Source organism: Asparagus officinalis, chromosome 3, assembly GCF_001876935.1.
Source record: "Asparagus officinalis chromosome 3, Aspof.V1, whole genome shotgun sequence".
In the NCBI taxonomy this organism is placed as follows: domain Eukaryota; kingdom Viridiplantae; phylum Streptophyta; class Magnoliopsida; order Asparagales; family Asparagaceae; genus Asparagus; species Asparagus officinalis.
In genome coordinates this window covers 108,636,407-108,658,520 of record NC_033796.1, presented here as the reverse complement: position 1 = coordinate 108,658,520, position 22,114 = coordinate 108,636,407, and the positions used below count along the sequence as shown (strand labels likewise).

The window sequence follows — 22,114 nt, the reverse complement described above, 5'->3', positions numbered from 1 at the left end:
CATGACATATCTCACTCTATATATATGAGCTCTCTCTCTCTTATGGAAAGGTTAATGAAAAATTGGTTAAGTGGTTTTTTTCCATAAGAGAATAAAAGAGAGCTCAACCTCTTACTAAACTCTAGCAATCTTTGAGTAAGAGGAAGTAGTAGGATTTTAAAGTACCCCTGGGTGGATATCTTGTCTTGTGTCTCAAGAAGACTCCGATTTTATCAAGTTCACTTGAAGACTTGGAGATTCACTAAAAAGAGGTTTACAACAACAAGGAGAACGAGCTAGGGGTTGTTCGATCTACTATCGATTCACGCTATGAAAATAAGCCTTCAAAGCTCTTGGTTGCTCTCTTAATTATAGGGATCATGTTAGATTTAAGGGAAAAATGCTTCCAGCCCCCAAAAGCCAAGAAAATGTGCTTCTCACCCCCAAGACTTTGTCAACAGGTGTTTTACCCCCAAAAATAAAGATTCTGTTCTCTGAGCCCCCAAAATATAAAACCCAAGAGATTAAAATATGTGAAGACCATAATATCATTCTCTCTCTCTTTCTTTTTTATTAAAATATTATGAGGATTATTTTATTATTTTTGTTTTCTCTCTCTCTCTCTCTTTATCATGATGTACTGAGATGATAGTTGAAATGATTGATGAGGATTATTTTATTATTTTTGTTTTTTATTATTTTCGTTATTTGTATTAGGAGATTGTTAAAGTTACGGGTTAATTGTTAAGGTTACGAGTTAATTGTTAATGTTACGGGTCAATTGTTAAGGGTATGAATCCTCTCTCTCTCTCTCTCTCTCTCTCTCTCTCTCTCTCTCTCTCTCTCTATCATGATGTTACTTTGATGATATTGAAATGATTGAAGAGGATTATTATTTTATTATTTTCGTTTATTATTCTTTTTATATTTTTAGAATATTCATTGTTAAGGATAATGGTTGGTTGTAAAGGTTATGTATTGATTGTTAAGGTTACGGGTTGGTTGTTAAGGTTACGGGTTTGTTTTTAAGGTTATGGGTTTGTTGTGTAGGTTACGGATTTGTTGTTAAGGTTACGGGTTTAATTATTAAGGTTACGTGTTTAATTGTTAAGGTTACGGGTTTAATTATTACGGTTACGGTTTAATTGTTAAGGTTACGGTTTAATTGTTAAGGTTACGGTTTTAATTGTTAAGGTTACGGTTTTAATTGTTAAGGTTACGGTTTAATTGTTAAGGTTACGGTTTAATTGTTAAGGTTACGGGTTTAATTGTTAAGGTTACGAGAGAGAGAAGGGATCCATAACCTTAACAATTGACCCGTAACCTTAAAAATTAAACTCGTAACCTTAACAATTGACCCGTAACCTTAACAATTGACTTGTAACCTTAACAATTGACCCGTAACCTTAATAATTAAATCTGTAACCTTAATAATTAAACTCGTAACCTTAACAATTGACCCATAATCTTAACAATTGACCCGTAACCTTAACAATTAAGCCTGTAACCTTAACAATTAAACCGTAACCTTAACAATTAAACCCGTAACCTTAACAATTAAACCCGTAACCTTAACAATTAAACTCATAACCTTAACAATTAAACCGTAACCTTAACAATTAAACCGTAACCTTAACAATTAAATCTGTAACCTTAACAATTAAAATCGTAACCTTAACAATTAAACATGTAACCTTAACAATTAAACCCGTAACCTTAACAATTAAACTCGTAACCTTAACAATTAAACTGTAACATTAACAATTAAACCGTAACCATAACAATTAAACCCGTAACCTTAACAATTAAACACTTAATCTTAACAATTAAACCCGTAACCTTAACAATTAAGCCTGTAACCTTAACAACAAATCTGTAACCTACACAACAAACCCATAACCTTAACAACAAACCCGTAACCTTAACAACCAACCCGTAACCTTAACAATCAATACATAACCTTTACAACCAACCATTATCCTTAACAACGAATATTCTAAAAATACAAAAAGAATAAAAAACAAAAATAATAAAATAATAATCCTCTTCAATCATTTCAATATCATCAAAGTAACATCATGATAGAGAGAGAGAGAGAGAGAGAGAGAGAGAGAGAGAGAGAGAGAGAGAGATGATTCATAACCTTAATAATTGACCCGTAACATTAACAATTAACTCGTAACCTTAACAATTAACCCGTAACTTTAACAATCTCCTAATACAAACAATAAAAATAATAAAAAACAAAAATAATAAAATAATCATCATCAATCATTTCAACTATCATCTCAGTACATCATGATAAAGAAAGAGAAAATAAAAATAATAAAACAATCATCATCATATTTTAATAAAAAAAGAAAGAGAGAGAGAAGGGTATTATGGTCTTCACATATTTTAATCTCTTGGGTTTTGTGTTTTGGGGGCTCAGAGAACAGAATCTTTATTTTTAGGGGCAAAACACCCGTTGACAAAGTCTTGGGGGTGGGAAGCACGTTTTCTTGGCTTTTGGGGGCTGGAAGCATTTTTCCCTAGATTTAATTAGGATGGTCCTAGTTTGTATTTCATACTCTCTACATACTTAGTATTATTATACATACAATCTTCCGTTACGTATTTTGCATGTAATTAATACGAATTTCTAACATGCCCTTCGGTCCTTAAATTAGAAACATTTAACCTGCTTCTACATTTGTCAACAAGCATACCGTTCCAAGTGGACACGGGCCGTAGGAATTTGAACGTCGTCCACTTAGAACACCACATGATTTTAAATTCCTTCTTTTAAGCATCAAACACCAAGAAAACTGTATCATGTCAAAGTCAGAAAGAATAAGATGAAAGCTTGACTTTGATGCACGAAATAGTGTTGTTATTTGAAATGATATAACAATATTCTTGGTAAAACTTTGGTAAACTAAAACTGAAGTATACTCTGCTTCTTCACTATAAGTCTAGAGAGAGAGAATTTATTGTAAAACTTTGGTAAACTAAGAAAGAAAAAGAAAAACTGGATATTGCCTTACTTCAGAGTATCAAACCTATCTCATGTTTTGACCTCCCCATGAGAGAAATTCAATGATCATAAAACCACTGGTCATAACAATTGTAAAAATACAAATTAGTTGTTTAGGTAAATGAGGGTCAGGTTAAAGGATTGCACTTCGAACCAAATCCACCCATTAAATGAGTCTACCAAGTCAGCACATTGATAGCCGAGTAAGGATTCTATTAGAAAACCCTATAGAATAGGATGATCTATACCACACAGTGGTTAGTGGGTTAGATTGGGAATTGTGCATATTCAATCAATAGTGTAAACTACCCCACTCCTATAGAGATGGTTCTAATATGATCCCTACTATTGATAGCCTATAACTGATTAAGCATGAATGATACCCACTTAGGGTTTGGTTAGCAAATCTGACATAGAACCGTCATTTGTATTTATATAATCAGAAGGAAGAAACATCCAATAGAGTCCTAGGTTCTGCTAGATTTAGACAAGTGTTAGATTTTACTTTCTTTCGTACTTTTCTCTCCTTATTGCCTTCCTTAGTTATCATGTCTCGCACGTTGGATTGGCGCTACAACCATCACAAACTCTTCAATAAGAGAGTGAACTCTAAATGAAATAAAGTACCTACCTAACATGTCGATAGAAGACTCAATTAAAATCCTAGATGGCAAATATCAAATTTTGAAATAAATAATGTTAGGACATAATGCATACAATATTTCTTATTTGAGTAATAACAAACTCTTATTTGGTACTAATAATAGTTTGAGATTATATAGTATAGATGAATACAGACATTGGAAGTGTACAAGGTGAAGCGTCGCAAAAATCAACTCAAACGCTGTTTTCAACCATCCAACCATCGATGGTTAGCGGAGACCCATTGATGGTTGTAAGGTAATCGATTGCTACAAGAATCGATTGATAAAATTTCAGAGACAGAATATTAACCATCTATGGAATGCAGGAAGCCATAGATGATGCATAGGAACCCATCGAATGGTCCTAAGCAACCATTGATAGTAAAGTTGGCTGATTGTAGATTTTCACTTTTAATCTCAATTGTTCGTCATTCCTTCTAATCTTCAAAATCTACCATGATTAGGATATCTTTTTCCTGGTCTATTGAAGGCTATATATCATTGAAAGAGATAAAGAAGAGAGAATTTTAGGGTTTTAATTTGAGAAAAGATTATATTGAAGGTTTTTACCCAGAGCCACGAATAACTCTTTCTCGTCGCACATTATAGCTCCAGATCATTTCAATGAGGAGAGTTCCCCTTGGATTCATCATCTACACTATTCTTCATCGTGTCATACTCAGATTCATCAACAGATGGTTTGTTTATCAAAAAGGCTATAAGATCTTTCATATTTTCTAAGCTTAATTGTTTTTTGTTGTGTTTCAAACTTATTTTTACAGTATACTCAAGTAGTGTTAATTTAGGGCTGAGACAAGCTAGAGCTAGGTTTTTACTCATTATGGGGAATTAAGGTTAAACGACTAGTTTCGGGTAGATTTCAGAGTGTGGCCTTTGTAAAGCCTACTAAATCACGTTGTTGTTGGCCTCTTTGTTTTGATGATGTTTAACAAACAATTTACCACTAATGTTGTTTGTCTAGTGTTGGTATATTTCTATTTATTATAGACAAACAACGAGTTGGAGGATGGATGGAATAGAGCTTCAACGATCATATCCAAAGGAGGTTGGCGGAATATCGGTGAAGCCTTGCAATTCAAAGTTAAAGATCAAGTTCAAGCTTCATCCGCAATATATGATTTCATCTTTAACAAGCTTATATTTAATGAAATCATATTTAGTGTTTTGAATATATTGCATAGAATATGCAAATTTATGAAAATATTGTATTTCTAGATTATAGACTTCATAACAACATGTTATATCTTTTATCAAGTCTATACAATCATTTCATAAGGTTTCAAAATGTTGTTTAAGTCAAAATATCAAAATATCAATTTTCAGGTTTTCATGTTTTTGGACTATTTTGTAAAATGATGATATTTTTCATTTGGGAGGTCCTTTCTGATAACCAGTCACTGTAGCATGTTTATTATCATGTTTACAATCATTCCCCAAAGTTTTACATTTTTTGGAATTTGTTTGATATTTTTAAACAGTGTTTTAAATTCAGAAAAACAGCTTTCAGAATCAGTTTTCTGTTATATCAGTTTTCGGTCGACCGCACCGGTCGACCGCTCGTTTGTTCTTTTGTCAGCATGCAGCAGAGAGTTGGTCGGTCGACCGATGCGGTCGACCGAGAGCTCCATCGGTCCACCGCACCGGTCGATCGACGATGGTCCAGAACAATTCTTCGTGTTTTTGTTCTCCGTCGGTCGACCGATATTTCCGCCGGTCGACAGGCTTTTTCAGCTTCCAACGGCTAGTTTTATTACCGTTGCTGGGGTTGTTTTTGTCTTTTGACTTGGGATTTTCAGTTGAGTTTTGGATGATATAAATACTCTCTTTGATCTCAGTTTTCAAGTAATCCAAGAAGTTTTTAAACAAGGGTTTAGGGTTTTACTGTTTGTTTGAGTTTGGGTTTCTGTTTACAAAGGAGGAAGTTTTCACTGCAGATTGAGGGATTCATTCTCAATCCTCTTCATCCTCTTCTTTGTGTTCATAGAGAAGTTTTCTAACTCTTTTCTCTAGCAATTTTATTATTGATTTTCATATTCTTATTATTGCTAGTTTGCTATTTGAGTTAGATTTTATTTTATCTATTTTCTCTATGTTTATACACACAACCATTTGAGCTTATTGTATTTACATTCATAGTATAATTGGGTTGTGGGATTGTGTAACTTAGAGAGTGAGCTTATAATTCGTTCTCATTCATTGTAGAGAACAAACACTTTGTATTGAGCCTAATTGTGAGGATTCACTTGTAATACACTTGTACACCGAGAGAAGTGTGGGGTGAGAGACGGGGTCGAATCCAAGAGGAGTGGTGTCGGTTGACGTGCCTAGGGAGAGGTTGTAACCGAGCACTTGAGGAGAAGGACACGGGCTAGGACCAACACTTAGTGTGTGAGGTGTGATTGCATAGTGATTGTATTGTGAGGTGTAAACGTTGTTCGGGTGAACGTAGAAAACCCGGTTGTGATAGTGGAGATCTCCTCGAGGTGAGGAGCGGAGACGTAGGTCGTGGGGACCGAACTCCGTAATCATATTGTTTGTTTGTGATTGCATTGGCGCACTTCCTTTTATATTCATGTCTTATATCGCCTTTGTATATTGCTTGTTGATTATATTGCCCACTATCTAGTTTAGATTGTTTACCCTTGAGTTTATATATCCTTGCACATACATTGCATATATCTCTTTGTTAGGATATATCTTGTTATTCATATTACTTATCCTAACTCATATACATTGTTATATTTCATACTTGCTAGGATAACTTATTAATTAATTTTAATTGGCATTTAATCGGATTATATTAGCATAAGACCCTAATCATTAGCATAGTGAGGAAGGTCTTTTGTGAGAAGAAAGAGTGAACATAGGATTATTATTTACGCCACTATAAAATCTTGCATGTCATTGGTTGTTATTTGTAGTTAATTATCATTATTCTAGTCCTTTCTTTTGCATATTCTGTGTTTTTAGTGAAAAATGGTAGCAACCCTCTTCAGTGTCCTTTACGCTTGCATCTCAGATCCAACAAATAATATCAGAGCCTAGTTATGCATATTTAGGATTCACAATCTAGGGTATAGATGTCTAGTTTGACTGTCATAATGGCTTTTTCTAATGGTCGTGTAGTTAACCAATCCTCGCTTTTCGATGGGACAAACTACACCTATTGGAAAGCGCGTATGAGTTTTTTCATTGTCACAAAATTATGACGTTTGGAATAGTATAGAGAACGACTATAGTGAACCTACTGCCATTGCAGGAGATACTACCATAGGTACTCCAAGAGATAAGTGGACCACGAATGATAAAAATACTTACTCTTTAAATGCAAAATCTATGAATGCTCTTTATTAAGTGTTGAAAAACTTAATCGTGTGCCAAATTGTTTTGTTGTGCAGTAAATCTGGAAAACTTTAGAATTTACATATGAGAAAATTTTATAGATGAAATAAATGGAACTTACAATGATTGTAAGTAGTATGATAATTCCAAGATAAATGCCTCAAAGAATGTTCATGATATGTTCACCCAATTCACGGACATTGTGAACAAATCAAAAGCTTTGGGAAAGGAGTACAATAACAAGGAACTTGTGAGAAAAATTCTCTATTCTCTTTCTAGGGATCAAGAATCAAAGGTAACGACTATCAAAGAATTACAAAATTTTTCTAAATTAACTCTTGAAAATCTTATAGGAAATCTTCTCACTTATGAAGTGCGACTTAAAGAAAGAGAAGATAATTCAGAGAAGAAGTCGTCAATCTTGAAAGCATAAATTGGAGAAATCCCTAATCCACGAAGAAAGAGTCAAGCTCAAGTTCTAAAAATGAAAATAGTCAAGTAGGACTCATCGTAAAAGGATTCAAATCTTTACTCAGAACAAAAAAGGAAAAGAAATACCTGCAAAATACACATAAGCAATATACAAATAAGATAAATAAATATTCACTTAGTGGATCTGAAATTGGGCCTATTTGTTATCGTTGCAATAAACAAACCACTACGAAAAACAAATGCACATTGAATAAGGAAGAAAAGAAGATGGAGGGCAAGAGTTTGAAGGCGACAACCTAGGACATCAGAATCAGAAGTTGGCTCGAGTGAGGATGAAAAGAAAGCAAATTTATATCTTATGGTGAGAAACAATGCAACTTTGGATTTAGAACAAGATGAAACATGCGATTTTGAAAGTGAAAGTTCAAAGAATGAGGTATGTTCTTCATACTGTTAGAATTAATATAAAACTACAATCCTTGATCATCACCATAACTTTGGAGTTTTTGTCTAATGGTTAGAGGAACTAAATTTAAGATGGTATAAGAGCAACCCAGGTTCAAATCCCACAGGACACGAATTAAATACGGATTTTCTAAAAATTGACACCGCTACGTGAGTCCAGGTTTCGACCCATAAAAAAGGGCTCAACCTGCGGGCGCATGTAAGAATTAATATAAAAGTATAATCCTTGATCATCACCATAACTTTGGAGTTTTTGTCTAATGGTTAGAGAAACTAAATTTAAGACATACAACGAGTAATATTCCAATTCTAAAGAGATGCTAATCTAATTTGAGAAAATTGGTAAAAAAAAATATAAAGTGACAAAAAAAGTGAATGCAAATTTGAGAAAAGAATAGAAAACCTTACATGAGAAAGTTGAATCTCTTTTCCTAAATTTGAATTTACATAATTTACCTTGCGATATCATCACAATTTATTACATACAATGTTCAATTTTTCAAGATTAGAATTTCTATTTGTCTAAGCAACTAGATGAAAAAATCAGTGAGAATGAAAAATTGGCTGCTAAGGTAAACGAATTATTGTGTGAATTGTCTTCTGAACAAAATAAAGTTTGAAACTAAAGGCACTACTATTATTTCTAAAACTAAACAACTAAAGTCTAAAAATATTGACTTGGAATTTTTTTTTATTAGGTTCTAAAGGCTTAAACATGGTCCTTTCCGATCAATGGTTTGCGAAAACTAAAACTAAATTTGGTTATAAATATTCAGGAAACCATAAAAAGTTTCAACCTTCATTTGTAAAGGAAAATAATTTAAGCTGTTTTGCACCCATTTCTAATGCATCATCCACTATATGTACCTTATGTGGTAAAGTAGGATCGGTCGACTCACAAGAAGATGCAGACGGCTTCATCTATATGGATCAAACTTTCCAAATTAGTCTGCCGTGTCACGAGCATTAAGCTCTTCGGTAACATTTGCAACAACAGAAGCATTTTTCGGAAGGGCTTTCCCAACATGTGCAGGAAGTTCCATAGATAGTAAACGAGCTTTCACAAACTGCAATCCCTGTAACACAAATACAAGCAATGGAATGACCAGTCGCCTTCCTGGGGTTGTAGGATGTTGTGCGCGGCGGAAGCTTTCTAGGGCAACACGAACAATAACTCGAACTAAACCACAAACAATATGCAAACCACAATCACAGCAAGAACAAAGAATTTACGTGGTTCGGCAAGTTGCCTACATCCACGGGGCAAGGAGGGGGGAGATTTTACTACTAGAAATCAAGGGAATACAAATAGGGTTACAAATCTCTCAGACCAAACCCTAAAACAAAGCACTTGATCTCTCAAAGCTCTCCCACAATTGGATGCCACAAATCTCTCTTAGAGGCTGCTCAAAATCGTCCTTCAGATACCCTAACAAATCAGGTTTAGGATATATATAGCTTACAAAACGAAACGGGTCAAAAAACCTGAAAGCCCAGCCCAGAGATTCCCAGTAGGGTTTGTGCACGTTTGCGGTCGACCGCGCCGGTCGACCGCCAAACTCTCTGCTGAATTTCTGAGTTTCTGTAATTTCTTCAATTCTCCACCTCGGCGAATGTTTCCACCAAAACTGAGCCGACACTGAATCATCCAATAGTTCCTCAACAGGTCCAGGAACAAAACTCGAGCTGAAACGCGATCTCCCCCCATCTGAATCAACTGATCAAACCGGCTGCATCTGAAAGACTGCCTACGTATCCTCTTGCCCAAGGAATCAAGCCGAACGTAGTTCATCCAAATGGCCTCCAAAGGCCTCAGCACTGAAGGATGTCCAAAAGCTTCAAACAATGACCAAATTTCACACCTGAAACAACTTTGGTCAACATATCTACAGGGTTATCATTTGTGTGGACCTTCTCCAATATGACATCTCCATCATCCAAGACGTCCCGAACAAAGTGAAATCTGACGTCGATGTGCTTCGTGCGCGCATGATAAACCTGCTTCTTCGCCAAATAGATAGCCGACATACTATCACAATATATCCGAATAGTCTCCTGAGCAATCCCCAAGTCCTCCAATAATCCACGCAACCATAAAGCCTCCTTAATTGCTTCAGTAACCGCCATATACTCTGCCTCTGTAGTAGAGAGAGCCACTGTGGACTGAAGCGTGCAACGCCAACATACAGGTGCACCTGCCAATGTAAAAGCATAACCTGACGTAGACCGGCGTTTGTCAAGATCTCCAGCATAATCTGAATCCACATATCCAATACAGTCATGCCCATCCTTCTCATCCTTCTGAAATACTAAACCAACATCCACGGTTCCTCGAACATACCGTAGAATCCACTTCACGGCCTCCCAGTGACCCTTCCTGGGGTCATGCATGTATCTCGATACCATGCTCACGGCCTGTGACAAATCTGACCTCGTACACACCATCGCATACATCAAGCTACCTACTGCACTAGCATATGGGACCTTCGACATATAATCTCTGTCCTCAACTGAAACAGGTGACATCAACGCTGAAAGCTTGAAGTGGGGAGCCAATGGTGTGCTAACTGCTTTTGCATTGCCATCAAAGCTGAATTTCTTCAACATCTTCTGCAAGTAGCTCTTCTGTGTAAGCTTCAATTTCCCCTTCACCCTGTCTCGCTCGATCTCCATACCCAATATCTTCTTTGCCTCTCCAAGATCCTTCATCTCAAACTCGGATGATAACTCCTTTTTCAGCTTTCGAATAGCTGAAGAATTCCTGGAAGCAATAAGCATATCATCAACATATAAAAGCAAATATATGAGCTCACCATCCTGTAGCTTGTGCATATAAACACATGGGTCATATGGGCTCCTTGTGTACCCTCGGCCAATCATAAAGCCGTCGAATCTCTTATACCACTGTCTTGGTGACTGCTTCAAACCATAAAGAGACTTCTTCAGCTTACAAACCAAATTTTCCTTTCCTGCAGCTTTGAAACCCTGTGGTTGTGTCATGTAGATCTCCTCATCTAAATCACCGTGTAGAAAGGCTGTCTTCACATCCATCTGGACCAAATCCAAATCCAACTGTGCCACCAACGCCAATAAAATCCGAATCGACGAATGCTTCACAACGGGTGAAAATACCTCGTTGTAATCAATGCCCTCAAGCTGTGCATATCCCTTGGCAACTAATCTGGCTTTGAACCGAATGTCCCCAATAGAAGATCCCTCCTTCTTCGCATATACCCACTTGCAACCAATAGCTTTCTTACCCTTAGGTAGATGTGCAAGTGTCCAAGTGTCGTTCTTCTGAAGAGACCGCATCTCCTCCTCCATAGCTTCCCTCCACCTGATCGAATCGGGGCTAGACTCTGCCTCCCTGAATGTGGCTGGAACCATATCATCAACGACCTCCACTGATAATGCATATGCGACCATGACATCATTATACCTAGCTGGCCGACGAATCTCTCTCCTCGGTCTATCTGCTGCAATGGTCCTCTGAACATGACCCTGTTCCTGAGTCCCATGATCTACTGTATCCTGTATCTGCCCATCTGTCATCTCATCTCCTCCCAGTGTCACCTCTGTAGGAGCCTCAATGGATACAGTGTTCTCTGGAGTGGGTGGAGTCACATCATCCTCCACCTGCTGTGATATCTCTCCTGTCTGGTCTCCCTCCACCTGCTGAGGGGCTCGAGGCCTCATCATGTACGCCTCGTCAAATGTGACATCTCTGCTAATAACTATCTTCTTGTCCTGTGGATCCCATAACTTGAAGCCTTTGACTCCATCTCTAAATCCCACAAAGACTGCTTTCCTCGCTCTCGGATTTAATTTACCATCACTGACATGATAATAAGCTGGACACCCGAATATCCGAAGCGACTCATAGTCACTAGCCACCGAACCAAACCAACGCTCCAAAGGAGTCTTCCCGTCTATCGCAGTGCACGGTAATCTGTTCACGAGATGGCTCGCATAAACTACTGTCTCGGCCCAAAAAGATCTAGGCAATCCACTCTGTGTCATCATACACCACACCTTCTCCAGCAAGGTACGGTTTAATCTCTCAGCCACCCCGTTCTGTTGCGGTGTCTCTCGAACTGTGAAGTGTCTTCTAATGCCGTGATCCCGGCAAAACTGCAGAAACGGATCACTCTTGTACTCTCCACCGTTATCTGAACGTAGAGTCTTCACCTTTCTACCTGTCTGCAGCTCCACTTTCTTTTTCCACTCCACAAAAATATCCAGGACCTGATGTTTATGCTTCATCGGGTATACCCAATTCCTCCTGGAATAATCATCAATGAAAGTGACAAAATAGTTGGCCCCACCAAGAGATGTGTTCTTGGAAGGACCCCAAACGTCTGTGTGAATATAATCCAATGTACCTAGGGTGTTATGAACAGCGGTGCCAAACTTCACTCTAGTCTTCTTCCCAAGTACACAATGCTCACACAATTCCATCTTGCAGGTCTTAGCACCTTTCAATAGCCCCTGTTTAGCCAATGACTGTAGGGACTTATCTCCTGTGTGTCCAAGTCTCATGTGCCATAAGGTGGTAGTGTCCTCCTCTGTAGTGATAGAAGTTGTCAGACCTCTTGTAACTGTCTTGTCTTTCAAGTAGTATAGGTTGTTTTCCCTGACACCTCGCATCACCACCATAGAACCCTTCGTGACCTTCACTGTAGCATCCTCTAAGATCACTCGATATCCTGCTGCCTCCAAAGTTCCAAGAGAAATGATGTTCTTCGTCAACTGTGGCACGAACCTCACTTCCTTCAATTCCCTCACTACACCATCATGCATCCTGATCCGGACTGAACCAATACCACCAATAGGACATACGTGGTCATTACCCATAAGCACGGCATCCCCTCTTTCCAGCTCCTCAAAGCTAGAGAACCACTATCTCTTAAGGCAGATGTGATATGTAGCTCCCGAATCCATCATCCACTCCGTGGAATCCGCATAGCAAACCGACGGTAAAGCAGGGCATGAATAGCCTGAAGAGTCTGAATCTGAATGCTCACCAATAGCTTTTGCAGCATTCACTTCTGAAGCTTGTGCAGCTTTCCCCTTATTCTTCCCGGCTTTTTCTTTCCACTTTGGGCAGTCAATCTTCCAATGTCCTTCTTCTTTACAATACCGACATTGATTTCTACCAACACTCTTATAGGCACTCCTATTCTTTGACTTTGAGCGGTTGAACTGACGACGGTTTGGATCTCGGCCTCGAACTGCTAACGCATCTCCCGATGCCTTCTCGGAGGATTCACCATCACTCTTCCTCAACTCATAGTTCACCAAAGCTGAGGTCACCTCCTTGTAGCTAACTGTAGTTCTTCCATTGATCATAGTGAGAACGAACGTACCATAATCATCTTCGGGCAACGAACACAGAAGTAGCATCGCCTTGTCTTCATCCTCAACTATAATATCAACATTGGCCATATCTGAAAGTAGCTTAGTGAAATTGTTGACATGCTCCCTGATGGAAACCCCTCTCTTCATCTTGAACTGGTAAAATCTCTTCTTCAAGTGAAGCCGATTCTCAATGCTCTTCGTAAGATATTTCTCATTGAGTGTTTCCCACATCTTCTTCGCCGACGTCTCGTTCATAACATCATAAATAAGATCCGGCGTCAAGCATGACCTAATAACACCACAAGCTCTACTGTTCATCTTTCTCCAAACCTTATCCTCCAACTCAGCGGGTTTCTCTTTTAACTCAAGAGTCTCCTCCAAATTCTGTGCATCCAAAGCATCCATCACCTGACACCTCCACAATCCAAAATTGATCTTGCCATCGAACTTCGGAACATCAATCTTCGTGTTATTGATGCTCAGACTCTGTATCGCCTTTGTTAGAGACGAACCTGACGTGCTTGCATCTCCCATGTTGTCGATCTAGCTCTGATACCAATTGTTGTGCGCGGCGGAAGCTTTCTAGGGCAACACGAACAATAACTCGAACTAAACCACAAACAATATGCAAACCACAATCACAGCAAGAACACACAATTTACGTGGTTCGGCAAGTTGCCTACGTCCACGGGGCAAGGAGGGGGGAGATTTTACTACTAGAAATCAAGAGAATACAAATAGGGTTACAAATCTCTCAGACCAAACCCTAAAACAAAGCTCTTGATCTCTCAAATCTCTCCCACAATTGAATGCAACAATCCTCTCTCCAAGGATGCTCAAATTCGTCCTTGCCTTAACCCTAAACAATCAGGATTTGAGTTATATACAACTCAGAAATGAAACGGGTCAAAAACCGAAAGGCCCAGCCCAGATCATCGTCGGTCGACCGCGCAGGTCTCGCGGTCGACCGCACCGGTCGACCGAATCATCAAACCCGAGAGCAGAAAATCCTACAGTCATCCGCGGTCGACCGCACCGGTCGACCGCCACCATCTTCGGTCGACCGCACCGGTCGACCGCCACCAGCTCTGCTTCCCAGTAGAGTTTGTGCACGTTTGCGGTCAACCGCGCCGGTCGACCGCCAAACTCTCTGCTGATTTTTCTGAGTTTCTGTAATTTCTTCAATGCAGGAAACTCAGCACTTGACGATTCACTGGGATGTGACAATGGCCCTGGAAAAGAAAGATATGGGAGGGAAATTTTTTCAAACAAGCAGACAGAGATGGGAGGGAAATTTCGAAAGTATTTTTGCTTTTTACTGAAGTACTAATTTAGGTGCAAAAGGACCAAGTAGAGACCACAATATCTAATGAAAAAGATATCTACCTTTCCATTCATAATCAATAAACAACTTACCGTTAGTTTGTAAAAGTTCATAAAAGCTGGTGAAGTTTACAGAAATACAAATATTCCCAAATTTAATTTGTGGGTACTACTTTATAAATTGTTCAGCAAGTTGATTTTATATGATCCAACAAGAATTCTAATAGAACTTAATGATGACTGCAAAAACAGATTTGATGGAAATAAAATAATCAGGATGATAAAGTTGAATAGGAAGTTCGATTCTTTTCTAGCCCAGCGAATCCAAATGTAACATACCTGCATCTGTGAAACATATTGCTTTGGTCAATCAAACAGCCTGTTTACTGTCTAAAGCGAGCAAACCATACATACATCTTGTATGTTGTGCGCGGCGGAAGCTTTCTAGGGCAACACGAACAATAACTTGAACTAAACAACAAATAATATGCAAACCACAATCACAGCAAGAACAAGAATTTACGTGGTTCGGCAAGTTGCCTACGTCCACGGGGCAAGGAGGGGGGAGTTCTTTCTACTAGAAATCAAGAGAATACAAATAGGGTTACAAATCTCTCAGACTAAACCCTAAAACAAAACTCTAGATCTCTCAAAGCTCTCTCACAATTGGATGCAATGATTCTCTCTCTTTGGCTGCTCAAATTCGTCCAACCTCTACCCTAAACAAACAGGTTTAGGTATATATAGAACTTACAAAACGAATCGGGTCGAAAACCTGAAAGCCCAGCCCAAAACAGCGTCGGTCGACCGGCACGGTCGACCGCGATCAATTCCGGTCGACCGACCAGTTCCCAGTAGAAAACCCAAAACTCCAGAGAACCCCTCGGTCGACCGCACCGGTCGACCGACCGAAACACCTGCGGTCGACTGGCCCGGTCGACCGACCTCCTTTCTGTCGCACAGTAAGCTTTGTGCATGAATGCGGTCGACCGGACCGGTCGACCGCCGCCTGGTTTGCCTGATTCTTCTGAGTTTCTGTAATTTCTTCATTGTATACTTCTGCGGCAAATCAAAAGCGTACATATTCCTATGCTGATCAACACGTATATCTTGTCTGGCGGCAGCACACATTGTGGTGTTTTTGCAAGGAAAGAATTATACATATATGGTAGTGAAGGCAGCTAGTTCTTCTTCCCTGCAAGGTAGCGAAGTCGCTGTCTGTGACGGTGCAAATACAAATTCCTGCTGACAGGAGGTCTATCAATTTTTTCGCTATAAAGGACCAATAAAACAAGTGACTAGAAGGTCCAAGTTTTCATTCTCCGAAAGATATCAGACAACACAAAGGAGTATGAATCAAAATTGCAAGGGAAAAAAAGGATAATCTTTAACAGTATTAAAAACATAATAAATGTTTGGGTATTTCACAAAACACCCTCTTTTTTATTTTTGGGGTAGGGGGTGGGGTATTTTGCACATAAGCCCCCTTACGTTTGTTTATCTCACTTAACCCCCAAAACTATGGCCATCTCACAACACACCCCCCGCCAACCCACCCAACTTTAGCCAATATCACCTAACCCCATTGACTGTAATATGCAAGTAATTTTAGAACTTTCTCGAGAGGAAAAAAACTTCAAACTTTAGGGGAAGGAGTATGTTGCTTTTAAATAACAAGTGATAAAATTTGAGAATATTTCACTCAAAGATGTTTTAGTTATTAGCAACTTACAGGCAGGGGGGTTAAGATATATAAAGCTAAAGTTCAGGGGGGGTCTTGAGTATATAAAAAATGTGTATGATTCCTGACCCAATATTTTCTTCACGTGCAAGTTGTTTGTTGTTAAAGATATATAATCTCCCTTTTTAGTAGATAAGAAATGTTTATGCAGAATGCAAGTCAATTATATCTAGTGTAAAGAAAATTTTCGGCCAGAGATCATACACATTCATTATCCAATTATGCAAGATATTTTTCTTTTTCCCCTTTTTTTTTACAAAGAGCACCTTTCAGGTGGAGGTGCTAGTATTGATAACCAAATCTGCAGTCGTGCACTGAGATCACTTACAGGATGTCTGCATTCTTTCTAAACAACTCTTAAATAACGTGTACGCATTCCTCCAATCTCATGCCATAACATTTGCAAAGCATATGAATTAAATAAAATAACATCTGCACAAAGGATAACTTACGAATAAAATGCTTTAGAATGAAGATAAACAAGATTTGGCTACGTCCAATAGACATTATTGTTAGGCGCCTAATGAAGCCAAGCACCAACCCACCCAGCAGCCAATGTTGAAAAGGAAAAAGAAAACAAAATGGTGGGGCCCACTGCTACAGTAAAATATTAATATTTTATTGTGCATAGTATTTTTTCAAAAAACTATAAATAGGGCTTCAAATCCTTAAGAAAATCTCATCCCAGAAACAACTTCTTATATAGAAGAGTGAGAGAGAAAAAATAGAGAGAGTTTCTCCTTGTAAAGAGAGAGTTTGTAACTCCAGAGTTTTCTCCTCATAGTGAATTCTTCTATCCTTGCCCATGGACGTAGGCAATCAAGTGCCGAACCACGTAAATCTGTGTGTCCAATATTTTATCTCTACTTTTGTTCTACTATTGCTGCGACCCTGCTCTATTGGGCCCCGGGTTTGTCCCAACAAGTGGTATCAGAGCCAACTTAGGGTACTTGTATATATCTACTTATCGTATGCTCTGTGGCTGCCACCAAAGGTGGATCCTCCACATCAGAAAATAAGTTAGGTTATCATTTACCCTTTGGAGGTGACGGGTACTATTCACGAGTACGGTACTGTTCACAAATATGGTACTATTCACGGATACGGTTACTGTTCATAAATACAGTACTATTTACGTGAAATAGTAAGAAGTTACTGTTCGTGGTAGAAGCAATGGCGGCGAAGTTCAAGATTGAGAAATTCGACGGGAGTAATTTCTCACTGTGGAAGTTGAAGATAAAGGCTATCTTGAGAAAAGATAATTGCCTGGCGGCCATTGGTGCAAGGCCGGACGACATCACAGATGATAAGAAGTGGAACGAGATGGACGAAAATGCTATTGCAAATCTCCATCTGGCATTAGCAGACGGGGTGCTGTCAAGCATAGAGGAGAAGAAGACAGCAAAGGAGATCTGGGATACTCTAACAAAGCTATATGAGGCGAAATCCATGCACAATAAAATCTTCTTAAAAAGGAGACTTTACACTCTGAGGATGGCGGAATCTACATCGATGACCGACCACATCAACACCCTAAACACACTGTTCTCCCAACTCACAACGTTGGGATATACAGTTGGTGCGAATGAACGTGCAGAACTTCTACTTCAGAGTCTACCTGACTCGTATGATCAACTCATCATCAACCTGACGAACAACGTCCTTACGGCAATCTAGTCTTCGATGATGTTGCAGCCGCTGTTCTGGAGGAAGAAAATCGGCGCAAGAACAAGGAAGACAGGCAGACTAGTTCGCCGCTGTTCTGGAGGAAGAAAATCGGCGCAAGAACAAGGAAGACAGGCAGACTAGTTCGCAGCAAGCGGAGGCCTTGTCGGTGACGAGAGGAAGATCAACAGAACGTGGCTCCAGTGGGAGTCATGCCCATGGTAGATCGAAATCACGAAGTAAGAAGAATATCAAATGCTACAAATGTGGCAAAAGAGGGCACGTCAAATCGGAGTGTTGGCACAACAAGAAGAGTGGAGATAAAAAGTCTTCAGTCAAATCGGAGTGTTGGCACAACAAGAAGAGTGGAGATAAAAAGTCTTCAGAGCCATCAACATCTCAAAGATGCGTTGTCAGCACGTCAGAGGATGGTGAAATTCTATTCAGTGGAGCAACCACTGTTGATGAAGGCAGAAAGAAGTTTGCTGATGTCTGGCTTCTAGATTCAGCAGCCTCTTGGCACATGACCTCTCGGAGAGATTGGTTTCACAAATATGAACCTATCTCAGGAGGATTTGTATTCATGGGCAATGATCATGCCTTGGAGATTTGTGGTATTGGTACTATCAAAATCAAAATGTTTGATGGTATAATACGCACCATTCAAGATGTGCGACATGTGAAGGGCTTGAAGAAGAATCTATTGTCTTTGGGACAATTAGATGAGCTCGGGTGCAAGACTCATATAGAAAATGGAGTCATGAAGATTGTTAGAGGGGCGCTTGTGGTGATAAAAGGAGAAAAGATAGATGCAAATATGTACATGCTCAAGGGAGAGACTCTGCAGGAAGCTGATTCATGTGTGGCATCAACCAGCCGTGGAGAAGAACAAACCATGATGTGGCATCGCAAGCTAGGCCACATGTCAGAACGAGGCTTGAAGGTTCTCTCCGATCAGAAACTGCTTCCTGGACTTAATTCGGTAGCTCTTCCATTTTGCGAGCATTGTGTTACAAGCAAGCAGCATCGACTGAAGTTCAACACATCGAGTTCTAGAAGCAAGGCTATTCTGGAACTGGTTCATTCTGATGTATGGCAAGCACCAGTTACATCCTTAGGAGGAGCAAAGTACTTTGTGTCCTTTATTGATGATTACTCCAGGAGATGTTGGGTGTATCCTATCAAGAAGAAGGCGGATGTGTTCTCAGTCTTTAAAGCCTACAAAGCGCGGGTCGAGCTTGAATCTGAGAAGAAGATCAAGTGCTTAAGGTCAGATAATGGAGGAGAATACACAGACGGTGAATTCCTAGCATTCTGCAAGCATGAAGGCATCAAAAGACAATTCAGTACGGCTTATACTCCTCAACAAAATGGAGTGGCGGAGCGGATGAACAGAACTCTGTTGGAAAGAACAAGAGCTATGTTGGCTACTGCAAATCTGGAAAAAGTCTTTTGGGCGGAAGCAGTAAAAACCGCCTGTTATGTGGTGAATCGATCTCCATCAACTGCAATACAATTGAAGACGCCGATGGAGATGTGGACTGGCAAGCCAGCTGATTATTCCAACCTCCATATATTTGGAAGTCCAGTGTACGTAATGTACAATGCCCAAGAAATTACAAAGCTGGATTCAAAATCCAGAAAATGCATATTCTTGGGGTATGCTGATGGAGTAAAGGGGTATCGCCTGTGGGATCCCACTACCCGCAAGGTTATCATCAGCAGAGATGTTATCTTTGTAGAGAACCAACTACAAAGTGAAGAGAAAGAAAGCAGTTCGAGGAAGGACTCAGAGACTGTAGCTGTTCAGGTAGAAGATAATCCGAATTCTTCTGAAGCGACACCGGAGCATGATGTACAAGAACCAGTCGAGGCCGAGGCTCCAGAAGTTCGAAGGTCAACTCGTGAGAGAAGACCACCGACTTGGCACTCGGAGTATATTACAGAGAGTAATGTTGCATACTGTCTTCTAACAGAAGATGGAGAGCCATCAACTTTTCATGAAGCTATAAATGGCACAGATGCATCTTTGTGGATGGCAGCAATGCAGGAAGAAATTGAAGCTCTCCATAAGAACAAGACTTGGGAACTTGTGTCACTGCCATAAGGAAGAAAGACCATTGGAAACAATTGGGTCTACAAGATCAAGCGAAATGGCGATGATCAAGTAGAGCGATATCGTGCTAGATTGGTGGTAAAAGGATATGCTCAGAAAGAAGGTATTGATTTTAATGAAATATTTTCTCCTGTAGTTCGACTAACAACAGCCCGAATAGTCCTGGCTATGAGCGCTATATTTGACTTACATCTAGAGCAGCTAGATGTGAAAACAGCATTTCTTCATGGAGATCTTGAAGAAGAAATTTACATGCTCAAACCAGAAGGTTTTGAAGAAAAAGAAAAAGAAAAAAAGAACTTGGTTTGCAGATTGAACAAATCTCTGTACGGTCTAAAGCAGGCGCCGAGGTGTTGGTATAAGAGATTTGATTCATTCATCATGAGCCTTGGATACAACAGACTTAATTCAGACCCTTGTGCATATTTCAAGAGGTTTGGTGAAAATAACTTTGTTATCTTATTGTTGTATGTTGACGACATGTTGGTTGCAGGCCCCAACAAAGATCGTATCCAAGAATTAAAGGCTCAGTTGGCTAGGGAATTTGAAATGAAGGATTTAGGATCTGCAAACAAGATTCTAGGGATGCAAATTTACCGAGACAGAATTAATAGGAAGATTTGGCTTTCTCAGAAGAACTATTTGAAGAAAATCTTGCGACGCTTTAACATGCAAGATTGTAAGTCAATTTCTACCCCACTTCCTGTTAATTTCAAGTTATCCTCCAGTATGAGTCCTAGCAGTGAAGAAGAGAGGATGGAGATGTCTCGAGTACCGTATGCATCAGCAGTATGCATCAGCAGTGGGAAGCTTAATGTTCGCGATGATTTGTACAAGACCAGACATTGCACAAGCAGTGGGAGTGGTTAGTCGATACATGGCGAATCCTGGTAAAGAGCATTGGAATGCTGTAAAGAGGGTTCTAAGATACATTCAAGGAACCTCAAATGTTGCATTATGTTATGGGGGATCTGATTTTATTGTCAGTGGATATGTTGATTCTGATTATGCAGGTGATCGTGATAATAGCAAATCCACCACAGGTTATGTGTTTGCACTTGCTGGCGGAGCTGTAAGCTGGGTTTCAAAACTGCAGTCAGTTGTGGCTACTTCAACAACAGAAGCAGAGTATGTAGCAGCTACACAAGCTAGTAAAGAAGCGATGTGGTTGAAGATGGTGCTGGAGGAACTCGGCTATGAAGATCCTCTTGTGGTCTGTCAGAGACGTAAGCAACATGAAGATGGCAAGATAGAAAGAATGGTGTGAAGATATGATTGATATTCAATCAAATCTTCAAGTGGGAGATTGTTAGGCGCCTAATGAAGCCAAGCACCAACCCACCCAGCAGCCAATGTTGAAAAGGAAAAAGAAAATAAAATGGTGGGGCCCACTGCTACAGTAAAATATTAATATTTTATTGTGCATAGTATTTTTTCAAAAAACTATAAATAGGACTCCAAATCCTTAAGAAAATCTCATCCCAGAAACAACTTCTTATATAGAAGAGTGAGAGAGAAAAAATAGAGAGAGTTTCTCCTTGTAAAGAGAGAGAGTTTGTAACTCCAGAGTTTTCTCCTCATAGTGAATTCTTCTATCCTTGCCCGTGGACGTAGGCAATCAAGTGCCGAACCACGTAAATCTGTATGTCCAATATTTTATCTCTACTTTTGTTCTACTATTGCTGCGACCCTGCTCTATTGGGCCCCGGGTTTGTCCCAACAATTACGAGCAAAATATCAGTACTTCATCTTGTAACAACCATTCAAGTACACTTCGAAAAGGGTCTTCCAATTTTATCAAATTCAAGGGGAGAAAAAGTAGAAACAGGGAAAAGGGTTTGTACCTGAATCAAGGAGACGCCTCAAAAATTAGTTGTTGATTGTGGCTGTTCTTGGTCTCAGGATTCTCTGAGCAACTCACGACGTCACATAGAGTCCTATTACAGTAACAGAACTGGTCATTGTTTACTCTAAATATTAAATCACGGCCTAAGGAAAGGAAAAACACAGTA

The 22,114-nt window shown here is 39.4% G+C and overlaps 1 protein-coding gene across 1 annotated transcript; it reads right to left on the bottom strand.

Moving 5' to 3' along the window:
• LOC109835576 (trafficking protein particle complex II-specific subunit 120 homolog) lies at positions 8,677-22,064 on the bottom strand. The gene is made up of 4 exons (XM_020403543.1): positions 22,024-22,064; positions 21,947-21,963; positions 14,444-14,489; positions 8,677-9,024 (listed from the first exon to the last, which is right to left on the bottom strand). The coding sequence occupies exons 1-4, from the start codon at positions 22,062-22,064 to the stop codon at positions 8,844-8,846; spliced, it is 285 nt and encodes a 94-aa protein (XP_020259132.1). The 3' UTR covers positions 8,677-8,843.

Coding starts and splice junctions, on each gene's coding strand:
- LOC109835576 (XM_020403543.1), bottom strand. CDS start 22,064: ATGACCAGTTCTGTTACTGTAATAGGACTCTATGTGACGTC. Junction 9,025..14,443: donor TCAAGTGCTGAGTTTCCTGC/ATTGAAGAAATT, acceptor ACAACATCCTAC/AACCCCAGGAAGGCGACTGG.